General features: G+C 42.3%; 1 protein-coding gene across 1 annotated transcript in view; it reads right to left on the reverse strand.

Annotated features, from left to right (window-relative positions):
- CCDC147 (coiled-coil domain containing 147) overlaps window positions 1-7713 on the reverse strand; it is a 146488-nt gene extending 138775 nt beyond the window's left edge. The window contains exons 1-2 of the mRNA XM_006880173.1: window positions 7630-7713; window positions 626-907 (exon numbers count right to left, since the gene is read on the reverse strand). Of these exons, the coding sequence (XP_006880235.1) occupies window positions 626-907; window positions 7630-7638 (291 nt within the window). The 5' untranslated portion in view covers window positions 7639-7713. The remainder of the gene's footprint in view (window positions 1-625; window positions 908-7629) is intronic.
- Window positions 7714-12294: the final 4581 nt, after the last annotated feature.

Consider the following 12294-nt stretch of genomic DNA (forward strand, 5'->3'; position numbering starts at 1 on the left):
ATGAAACATACTGTGACTGAAGGAAAGTGTGAAACACAATGTACGTGAATTTTGTATGCAAACCAATATAAAATAAAAGTATTTTTTTTAATTACTGAGACTTCTTGGAGCTCTGGTGGGCTAATGACAAGAAGCTGTACTACAATCCCAAAGGTGCACAGTTCGAATCCACCAGATGCTCCGCTGGAGGAGCAACTTCCTCCTGTGCCAGTCTGATCCGTTTTGACAGCACACAAGAAAATAAATAAATAAATAATGAAATAAAAATTACTGAGATGTCTCAAACAAATCTTTTTAAAAACTTTAGAAAAAGTGAAGATATCCTAAGAAGCTATTCTCATAGAATATTTAACTGCATATTCTACCACAAACAAGACACCATGAGATTCCTTACATTGCATTTCTCTTTCATTCTTTTGCTAGCCCATTATTTCCCGGAAACAAAGTCAAGAAAAGTTCCACATTATTTTCTGCAAGCTGAAGTTCATCAAAGTTAGTTAGTTTCTTTGGAAATGTTATGCTTAATATTTTTTATTAATAGTATTAATATTCATAAATTTGTTTTCCTTAAGATACAGGATGAACTTCTGGCCGCTCTCGTGGGGTTAGTTTCTAGATCACTGACCTTCTTCAGGGATGCAATGGTGGCCTGGTCATCCTGAGAGAGCTTCAGGGCAGTGGCGACCTTCGCGGAATTCACCACAATCTCCGCATTTAGTTCTCTGCATTTGGCTATCAGACACTTCTCATTGTCATAAGACCTCTTCATGACAGCATGAAGCTTCTCATATTCAGTCCTGAATTTATCCAGACTCCTGTCCCCCGAAAGTTCACTGAGAACTTCACGAAAATCCCTTTCAATTTCTTCAAAAGCAGTTTCCTCCAGAACAAGCTTTTCATTCTTTTCCTGCACAAGAGAGAAATGGTGGGAAAGGGCATCTGACATTTAAACCATCATGTTTATGGAATTACTATTATTGTTCCATGTATGAAAGATTAGAAGACATTAAGACTGTGGGGTGAGTATATATGCTGCTTCTATACATATTCACATATTAATAATGAATGCTATTGGGATAGTAGTTCTGGTGATGGATGTCTGTAGTCACCATTAACCCAAAAGTTATGCTTCTGTGGCAATTCAAATCTAGCAATGGCTCCAAGGGAGAAAAATGGGCAAGTGCCTCTCACGTGATTTACAGCCTCATAAAACCCACTGGAAGGTCAGCTTTGAGTTGGTTCTGCTTAGATGGCAATGGGTCGACTATTGGGATGGTAACACTTCATACCTCATGGAATTGGTAGTGAGAATTCTATTAAATAGGACACCTTATGTTAAGGAATTAGCCAAGTCCCTGGAACACAGTGAGTGCTCAATGAATGATAGCTCTTTGTTAAAACCCCCAAACTCTGGTTGTTGGTTGTTATTGGTTTTATTTTGTTTTCACTGCATGCCACTGCCCCCAGGACCGCAGAGGGAGCCATGGCATGTTGAGGCAAAGGGAGATCTTGGCAGGGCTGTGAAGCCTACCTGAAACAAGGAATGCTCTCCTTACAGATTTCATCATTTTAATTCCTTGGGGGGGAAAGGTAGGCTACACCATCCCCACAAGTAAATAAAAACACCCCTTGTGCAATGCTCATGGCATTTTAGCAATTTTCTTTCTACAATTTTTAAGTTATTTTTGTTTGTTTACAAAATTGGCACCAACTGATAGGGTCCCTTTGGTCTTCAGAGTGAAGCTGCACTCCAGAAGGTCTTTGATGACAGTGAACTTTAGGAAAGATTACCTGGCCTCTCTTTCGAGGCACTGCTGGGTAGATTCACATAACACCAACGACTTCGGAGTTAGGAGCTGAGGGCTTAACCATTTGCAGCACCCAAGAACTCCTTCTCCTGATTAACTGAATAAAAATGTATTTTAGATGAGCTCTGGTGGCCTAGTGGCAAGAAGTTGCAACTGCAATCTCAGAGGTGCACGGTTCAAATCCACCAGATGCTCTGCTGGAGAAGGAGGAACAACCTCCTTCTGCACCAGTCAGATCTGATTTGACGGTACACACAAAAAATAATGAAAGAAACTAAATTTTTTAAAATGTATTTTAAAGCTATAGTGGTAAGGGTTTATTGATCAAAGTAGCTTTCCTCACCACTGTCATCAACTCTGTCATGTGGATGGGTGAGAATACATGAATAGGGCACGTTAGCCTAGGCCCAAGGGGATTGGCTAGTCTTGCCATTACATTAATTGAGTAGATTCAGCCACAGAATTTAGGAACCTCACCACCAGCAAAGAAAAAGAATAATATGCCTTTGCTCAAGTTTGTTGGATGACTTTGGGGGTTAGTCATAAATGGCAGGACTAAGAGCTTTGTAATACTGACCTAAAGCCATGGTGAGGCTGAGGGATGAGGTGCCTGGGAACACATTTCAGAAGCTGTGTGGCTGTATTCTGCTACTAACCTGAATTAGAGCCTTTTGACTTCCCTAATGTGGTTCTGTGTGGTCTGTGAGCTACTGCAATGGGCTTTGGACCCAGTCGAGCAGTAAGCTTGGTATTGTGATAAGCAGAAAAGGGTTCACAGATTGTGGGGGACATGTCTGACCTCATGGGAATTGGTTTTGCTTCATGGATGTTGCTGATGGGGACAATTCCCCTTTGTCTAGTTAGTAGAAGTCAACTATGACTGTCTCCACATGACCCTTGCTGTTTTTACAAAAATATGAGCCCAGACATACATATGTAATTAAAATAAGTCTGTTTATGACTGAGATGAGAACTCAGGAAATGTAGTCACACTGGAATTCTTATTTCCCTAATTCTTGTTAAATACATACAATAATAATCACAAAAGATAGGCACACTTAATACATTAATACATTCAGCAAATATTTATTGAATACATGCTATATATAACTTCTGTTATGGTGACTTAGGAGAAGTTAATAGAAGAAAAAAGTTCTCCAATAGCAAGTTTATTCTTCAATAGCTGATGGAGCATGTATACAGATAACGTACATGCAGGACCTGAAATTTGCCATTCATTAAAAAATGCATTTTGAGAATTAAAGTACATCTGGCACATACTATACAGTATTTTCAATCATTACACATGCTTATGAAAGCTAATCATGTGAAATAAACCCAAAGAAGGTTTGATGCCTTTGAATTACAATGTTGGTTAAGAATATTGAATATACTATGGACTGCCAGACAAGAGAACAAATCTGCCTTGGAAGTATAAGCAGAATGTTCCTTGGAAGCAAGAATGGCAAGACTCTCTTTACTCTGGACATGTTATCAGGAGGAAGCAGTCCCTAGAGAAGAATGACATCATGCTTGGTAAAGCAGAGTGTCAGTTAAACAGTAGACCCTCAACACAACAGATTGATGCAGTGCTTACAACAATGAGCTCAAACGTAGCAAGACTGTGAGTATGAGACGGGCCCAAGCACCAGGTATACAGAACGTTGTACACAGGCTGGCTCTAAGCTGGAATCAACAGCATCTAGCACCAAGTATACAGAACAGTGTACACAGGCTGGCTCTGAGCTGGAATCAACCGCATCTAACAAACATAGAAATGAATTCAAAGTTTTCTATAAATCCACAGGAAGAGGCATTACTCTCAATACCAAAAATTAAAACCCATTTCAAAATGGAGGTGACATCTGAGCAGGCCCAAACAACAGGCAAGTTTTCACAGACGGACGTGGTAAGAAAGAGCACCCTGGCAGAAAGCAAAGACACAGGGTCAAGGAAGTATCTAGCATATGAGATCAGCAAAGAATGTCAAGTTAAAAGTTAGGCTATGAATGGAATTCTGTAGAATATGGAACATGTTTTTCTGCAGGCCACAGACAATCACGCAAGATTTCTGAGCAAAGGACTGATATGATGTGTAAGGTCTTGTTTGTGTTTGCAACATTATGCTCTGCTATTACACACAGTGGCAGCATCAAAACACTATTGCTGATCAAAGATACCAACTGAGACGTTCTCCAATAATAGAGTAGAATTCTTTTTCACTCTAAAGATTTTGGGTACGCAATCTAGCTTAACTTCTGCTTTGACAAGTCTATGTTTAGTTTTCAAAACTGCTTGTACTATTAGTTCAATCATGACAGATGAGATGCAAACAAAAATGCAGTCTTTGAAGAATATTCCCCAAACAGACATGGAATCATATGTATATCTATATCATTTCATATGACAACATTAGTGCTAATTTGGAAGTAAACAGATTTTCTTTGTGATGAAAAGCAAGTCATTGCAATGTCGCCGTTCCACAAAACAGCAGAAATCTTATTAATACGCTACTCCTAATGTTGGGCTTTCCTCTTGTTGGTACTAAACACCACCACACACAGAAATCTGTCATGATAATGTTCTTGGTTCCATGCCTATAAATGGCATTAATGTCAGCCCTTGATCACCTGCCTTGTAATCTGTATGTAGGACTGATTTTCCTTGTACACTTGGTACTTATCTCAATGATGGAAAAATATCCCCCCAAAAAAAGTTTTAGAGAAACTTGTGTAAACAAAAGATATTTGTTCATGTTGTTAGTAAGCACATATTACATGTAAAACTATTTCATTTTGCTTGGATCTACAATCAACACCCACTGTAACTGCACTCAAGAAATCAAAAGATATTTTGCTTTGGGAAAATCTACTGTCAAGAAATTTTCTAAAGTGTTAAAGAGCAAGGATTTCTGTTTAAAGGGAAAGGGTGCTTGCTGCAAGCCATGGTATTTTCAATTGTTTCCTGTGCATCTGAAAGTTAGACAATGAATAAGGAAGACCAAAGAACAATCAATATCTTCAAACTGCGGTGCTGGAGAAGAGTATTAACATACCATGGACTGCCAAAAGAACAAAACAGATATGTCTCAGAAGAAGCACAAACCAGAGTGCTCCTTAGAGGCAAGGATGGTGAAACTTTGTCTCACATATTCTTGGCATTCTGTCAGGAAGGGCTAGTCCTTAGAAAAAGACATCATGCTGGGAAAGGTGGAGAGTCAGAGAAAAAGAGTGAGACCCTCAGTGAGATGGACGGATACAGAGACTGCATCAATGGGCTTGAGGAGGACGGAGATGATGAGGATGAGGCAGCATGGGGAAGGTGCAGGTGTACTGTTCACAGGATCACTATGAGTGGTAATCAACTGGACAGTACTCAACAACAACGTAAGGAGAAAACCATAACCAACATATTGTTGGTATCAACTCCACTACAGCCCATAATGGCATCTGTTTCAAAAGTATGATTTGCCATTGACTGATCAGAGAGGAACTGTGTGAGCCTTCCTTTTCACACCTATATATTGAGTGTTTGTAATATGTGTCAGGCACTGTTCTAGGTGTTGGGAATAACAAGTAGGAAAAAGAAATTGGAAGGAGTTGAACTACAATGAAAGAAAAAGCCAGAATGGAAATGAAAAACTGTGAACACAGAGGAGAATCTGGTCAAGGGAAAACACTGTTGTTGCTGTGTACCATCGAGTCAGAACTGACCCATAGCTGACACTCCAGTGGGTTTTCAGAGGCAGTAAATCACTGGGGAGGAGAATGAACATCTTTCTCCCATGGAGCGGCTGGTGGATTTAAACTACATACCTTGGAGTTGGCAGTGCAATTCCTTACCACTAAACCACCAGAGTTCCCTAAAGGAGAACAAATGAGAAGGAAAATAGGAGAAATGGAATGAGACTGTGAAAAGAAGGGTAAAATGGGAAATGAGTAGAGCACAAAATTAGTGTTAAGGGCTTATGTGCAGAGAATGAGGAGTGGAGTAAGCCAAGATGTCTTCTTGGGGTGGGGGGAGGGGAAGGGTGAAACAGCCAACTGGAGGAGAAAGTGAGAAGAGATATGTGTGCACAAGAGTAATGGGGAATAGGGTTACAGGAGCCCTGTCTCAGAGATAGATGAGAATGATATAGTCCAAGGAGTGAAAAAGATCAAGAGTGGGAAAGGGATTGGATGATAATTTGCAGGTAAGTCAATCTACTGCCACTGAGTCCATTCCAACTCAGGGAGACCCTCCATCAGGTTCCTGAGGCTATAAATATTTATACCAGGAGACCATATATCTTTCTCCCATGGCATGGCTGGTGGATTCAAGCTACATTCGATGTGCTACATCCCCAGAGCTCTTGACTACAGGAAGAAGGAGCCTATATAAAAATGGAAGACTAGAAACAAAGATGTAATGATGGGTTGTGAATGGTATGGAGGAGACAAGGGGAGAAATTACAAAAGGGATGGGAGGGTGGGAGAGGGTGGGACCAAGGCACTGTGCCTAGATGGACCCTAACCTTGGTTTAATGTTCTACGGTGTTCATTTTTGCTCAGAGTCCCACACTTAATTTTGCACTGTTGTGGTCACTGTTGTGTGCCATTGAGTCAACTACAACTCACAGCAACAGCTACGAACAAAGAATCTGAATCTTGCCCTGCCCTGTGCTGTCTTCATCTCTGACACTCGAGTTCATTGTTAGTCACTGTGCCGATCCATCTCACTGAAGGTCCACAAATTAGGCAGCTGGGCCTGGTTGGGTCTGACCAGGAAACTGAGATGGTGGGTGGGATGGGCAGCGTGAGACCCTAATTGATAAAGAGGGCCCTGGATAAAGCTAAGTATCTGTAGGGTAGGGAGTGAACAGAGATTGTGAATGACAAGTAAATGGCAGGTGAGTGGCAGGGATCTGAGGTTACTGGAGATATAATGGACAGGTGCAGATCACTGACGGGTTGCAGAATTGTCCCTTAACTCCCTAGAGGATGAAGATGAAGACTTTACATGAAGGAAACTGTAAGATAACACAGGAGTCAATGAACGAAGGGGAAGTGGTGGCCAGCTGAAGTGCTTCAATCCCTGACAATGTGTAATCAGATGACAGGAAAACAGAATGGGCCAGGTCAGGGAATGAGTGGGAAAGTGCTATGTATCAATTCTTCTCTCCAGTATTTCTGTGTGAACCTTTCCTGTGGTATCAATTTAGAAGTCAGAATTTAGATGTGGATGCATGTAACATGTGGATCTGCCAATTTCAGAAAGTCCATTGTACCTAGTAGGGCGTCATCTATATTCGTCTATATTAGATAGATGATAGATACGTAGGTAGGTAGGTAGGTAGGTAGGTAGGTGATGATAGATATAGATAGATAGATAGATAGGTAGATAGATAGATAGATAGATAGATAGATAGATAGATAGATAGATAGATAGATAATGATAGATAGATACATAGATAATGAATGACAGAAGATAGATAGATAGATAATGAATGATAGAAGATAGATGATAGATAATGAATGACAGATACATAGATGATAGATAGATAGATAGACAGACAGACAGCTAGATATGAAGCATACATGTGTATATACACGTACACATAAATAGTGGGAGAAGAGGGCATGCCCACAGAACTGAAGACGGGACATGCTAACCTAACCAGAGCTGACTGGGGAAGCGGAGTGTAAGAGAGACTGCTGCAAGGAAGGATGGGATGCTGAGGGATGCTGGAATCAGTGGGTATGACAGGAATGGGTCTACAGCAGAAGGTACTATGACGGGCGGGGCGAGCGAGAGGCAGCAGAGAGGGACACTGATTCCTGACCTCGGCCATCCTGATGCTTTCTGCCTGAGGGCGGCCTCAGAGCTGCTGTGGAGATCGCAGAAACTGGGCCGGAGTGTGGAGAAGGGGCTGTACCCGACTCCCGACTTCTAAAGCGGCGCCCCCTTATCTCTAGCGCCAGCAGGGCGGAAACCCAGAGAGCGGAGCGTCCTCCCGTCGCCTGGCAACCTCCACGCCCCCTAGAGGAGCTCACGGGCTTCGGAGGGAGGCGGAGCTCGAAGCTCCGGAAGCCGCACCTGGGTGGCATTGCGCATGTCTGCAGACCGCCTCGAAGGGGCGTGGCCAAGGGAACTAGGAGGCGGTGCCTCTGAGACGCTGGGAGGGGTATCCTGGTGGAAGCAGGAGTTAAAAACCCTAGAGAAAGGGGAGGATAAATAGATAAGGTGTCGGGGTGCGGGGAGGTGGGAAGTTGTGGAGCAAATAATTTCGAACCAAGAGGGAACTTTATACCAGAATGTGGATCGGAGAGTTTGGGATGAGGGAAGGATTGACAGCTACCCTCTCTGTTCTCTAACAAAGCTGCTTAGACCAACAAATCATCCCCTCAGTTAAACTTGTGAATTATCTGAAACAGAGAAAACGATGGGAAAGAAAACACAGACCTTGCTTTGAAAGGCTTGAAGAATAAAAGGGTGGGAGTGTAAAATGGTGCAACCCCTGTGGAAAGCAGTATGGCGCTTTCTCAAAAAGTTGCAAATAGAGATACCATTTGACCCAGCAATTCCACTACTGGGAATATACCCTGGAGAGACCATAGCTGACATCCAAGCAGATATATGCACACCCATGTTTATTGCAGCTTTGTTCACAATAGCAAGGAGTTGGAAACAACCTAAGTGCCCATCAACAAACGAATGGCTAGAGAAGCTGTGGTATATTCGCACAATGGAATACTATGCTGCATTAAAAAACAAGGAACTCATGCAATATTATTCAAAATGGTTGACTCTGGAGAACATTATGCTGAGTGAAATATCCCACTCACAAAAGAACAAATATTACATGATGCCACTGTTGTAGAATGGGACTGTCCTTGGGGTTGGGGAGAGACTGAGTAAGATGGGTTCAATAATGTATACTGCACTGAAACAGAGGAGGGAGAGAACCGTTTAAAAGAGAGATATAACTGGGTATTTCTGTCATCACAGGAGACTAGAGCGAGGGCTACATGGTGGAGGGGACCTGGGGGAGGGTTTGTGAAACAATGAAAGAATCTTTTCTTTTACTTTTCCATAATTTTTGACTCATGTACTTATAACTTGTTAGTCAAATTTGTGTCTTCTAGGTTGCAACACCCCCATGATACATCTTCAAGGATATGAACATGTACAGCCAAGCACAATCAATAAGAGTGCATCTAAATTCCAAAATCAATCTCCATAATAGTCTATGTGTTTCCTACTGCCAAAGGGGCCCTTTAGAGTAGTGAGAGAAGATCTTCACCCTGAAACCCACAGCGTCCCTTTTCAGCAGGAAGTAGCTAAGAGAATACGCCATCCCCTTTTCCTTATGACTCAGGGTGAAGTCTCTCTCAGGGAGGAGTGATAGGGAATGGCAAAGGACACACTGACAAAGAAGATTAATCAGAACTGGCTTTGACAAGCACTGTGGCATTTGGACAAGAACAAACTGGGAGGAGGGTAGAGAGAATAGTGCAACAAGGAATGAGTGGAAGCCCAAAATCTCTGTAAATGTTTATGAAAATTAATAAAATATAATTATAGAAAAAAAAATAATAAAGGGTGCGGGAGTTTAGCTGAAGACTCCCTGGGAAAGTATACGTGGAGCCATGCAGTGGAAACTTCAATAGCGCCTGGGGATCTTCTCCCGGAACCCCTTTAGACTAGAAATGCAGAGTAGAAGGAATCACACTCTTTTTTCATGAATGTGGAAGACACTATCCAGTCCAGCTCATTCTCCCCCATCTCTAGCTCATCCCTCAGCACATGTATCTATACTACTGTGCGACCATGTGTATTTTTGAAAAGTGTGTGGCACCTCTATTAATGTGATTTTCCTTTTTATGAAACTAAGGGCTGAAGAGTAAATAAGTCACTTTAAAAACCCAAAGGTGTGCCTGACCCAAACTATGGTATATTCAATTGCATTATATACATGTGAAAATTGCAAAATGAATAAGGAAGACAGAAGAAGAGTTGATGTCTTTGCAGTATGTCGGTAGAGAACACTGAATTGCCAAATTGGAAATGCTCCTTAGGGACAAGAATGGTGACACATATATTTTGGACAAGTGTAATCAGGCAAGGCTAGTCTCTTGAGAAGGTCATTATGCTCTAAAAGGTAGAGAATCAGGGAAGGGAAGGAAGACCCCAAAGGAGATGTACTGATGTGGTGGGCGGCAACAATACGTTTGCACACAGCAGAGACTGAGGATGGTGCACAATCAGCAACGGCTCAGTTTGTTGTGCATATAGGGTCACTGTGCATCAGAACGGATTCCACAGCACCTAAAGACAATCTTTTATTTTAATAATGGTATTAAAGTGTGGCGGTCACCTCATTTTCCACTTTCTTTCACTCAATGTTCCTGTTACAACTTTATTCCTGTTGGAATTGGCATTGACATTTCAACTCTTGGGCTGCACAGCATCACCTATCATGCATCCACCACATTTAACGTTTCTGAAGTGACTGGTGCCCACGCTGCCCCCAGCTCTCCAGTTTGGCAAACAATGCAGTGATAACCACATCAGCACGTGTCCCCTGATAAACCTGTGTGCACGGTCCTGTGAATCTTCCTAAGGGTGAGCCACAGCAGATGCGTCCAAACTCAGAGCCAACCACAACAAAACCCACTGCAGCTGAGTAGACTCAGAGCAGCCCTCTAGAACAGAATAAAACCCACAAGCGCCGCCACTGTGGCTCCAAGGCCTACCACCTCCAGAAGTCCACCTGTGGCAAGTGTGGCTAGCCTGCCAAGTGCAAGAGAAAGTACAGCTGGAGCGCCAAGGCTAAAAGACAAAATACCACCGGGACTGGTCGTATGAGGCACCTTAAGATCATGTACACCACAGATTCAGGCATGGATTCCGTGAAGGAACAACACCTAAACCCAAGAGGGCAGCTGTTGCAGCATCCAGTTCATCTTAAGAATTCCACTGTTTAGTTCTGCAATAAATTTTCTGGTATTATAATTTTAAAAAACAAAAAGTGCCCCACAAGGTTCTCCAGGCTGTAAATCTTTACAGAAGCTAACAGACATAGCATAGCTGGTGGATTTGAGCCTTTCTGTTGGCAGCCTCGCTGCTGTGCCAACAGAGATACTTGCCAAGGTCCCAATGCAGGATATATATATCCTATTAGCTTTACAGGGACCTCTGGTGGCGGATAAGAAGGCACATGCTTCAAATCCACCGCTGCTCCTGGAGCGAAAGATGAGCCATCTCCTCCCTGTGACTAACTACCTGCGACACCACATTGCAGGGTGACCTTATGAATCGGCTCTAACTCGATGGTGATGCACAGTATCTTTGCCAAGTCACGTACCTTAGCAAAGGGCTTTGATACCTGAACGATGATGCCTTTTTTATTCCTCCACAAAGCTCAGCTTCCTCCTTAGAAGTCTCCAACCCCCCATAGAATGTACCTTTATCTGCCCAGAGATGGCATCACGTGCCTGAAAGTATTCTTCGAGGTGGCAGATGAGGCTGGAAAAGCAGGCTGAACAAAATTGTAAGCAAGGGAATGGAAATGTGGAGCAGCAGGGAACAGACACATAACCCAGGTGGTGTTGCGTGTTAAGGAAACTTGCTTACACAACTGTCAGAGTGCTATGATCCGTCATAAGATTCCTGAAGGTACATAATGCGGAAAACTCCCAGGTTTCCTAGCTGCTCCCCGTATCTTGCACCGGTGTCAGTTATGGGCTCAATACCTCAGAGTTCCTAGGAATCTCCTGAAGGATCATATCATGATCAGGTGGTCTGCAAAGGTAACAGAAATTCAATCTAGAAAATACTTTTTAAAACAAAGCAAAACCTTTACAGGAAGCAAAACCTATAAACCTTTACCTTTATAGACCAGGAAGCAATTACCAAAACAGAACAACGGACCCCTGGAGGAGATGGATTGATATAGTAATTGGTGTAATGAAGGTCTCAGAGACAGTGAGATTAGCTTAGGATAGGACAGGATTCAGAACTACTGTGCATAGGGACACTAGGAATCACAAGCAACATGGATTAAAAGATCAGGAAGAGTATGTGGTATGTGTCAGAGTCGTGTCTTTTCTCCATAGCTATTTAATCCATATGCCAAGCAAATCATTCAAGAAGCTAGACTATAAAAAGAAGTGGCATCTGAAGTAAAGGAAGATTCATCACAACCTGTATTATGCAGATGACATAACCTTGCTTGCAGAAAGTGAAGATTTGAAGCATTTACTGAATAAGACCAGAGACAATAGCTTTCAATGTGGGTTACATCACAAGAGCAAGAACACAAAGGCATCACAAGACTAATAGGCAACATCATGATAGATGGAGATAAGATTGAAACCATAAGGCTTTTTCCTTTTTACTTGCACCCACAATCAACACTCACAAGTAGCAGTGGTACCCCCATGATACATCTTCAAGGATATGAACATGTACGGCTAAGCACAATCAATAACAGTGCATCTAAATT

Source organism: Elephantulus edwardii, unplaced genomic scaffold (assembly GCF_000299155.1).
Source record: "Elephantulus edwardii isolate Elephantulus edwardi_28Jun2011 unplaced genomic scaffold, EleEdw1.0 scaffold00006, whole genome shotgun sequence".
Classification (NCBI taxonomy): domain Eukaryota; kingdom Metazoa; phylum Chordata; class Mammalia; order Macroscelidea; family Macroscelididae; genus Elephantulus; species Elephantulus edwardii.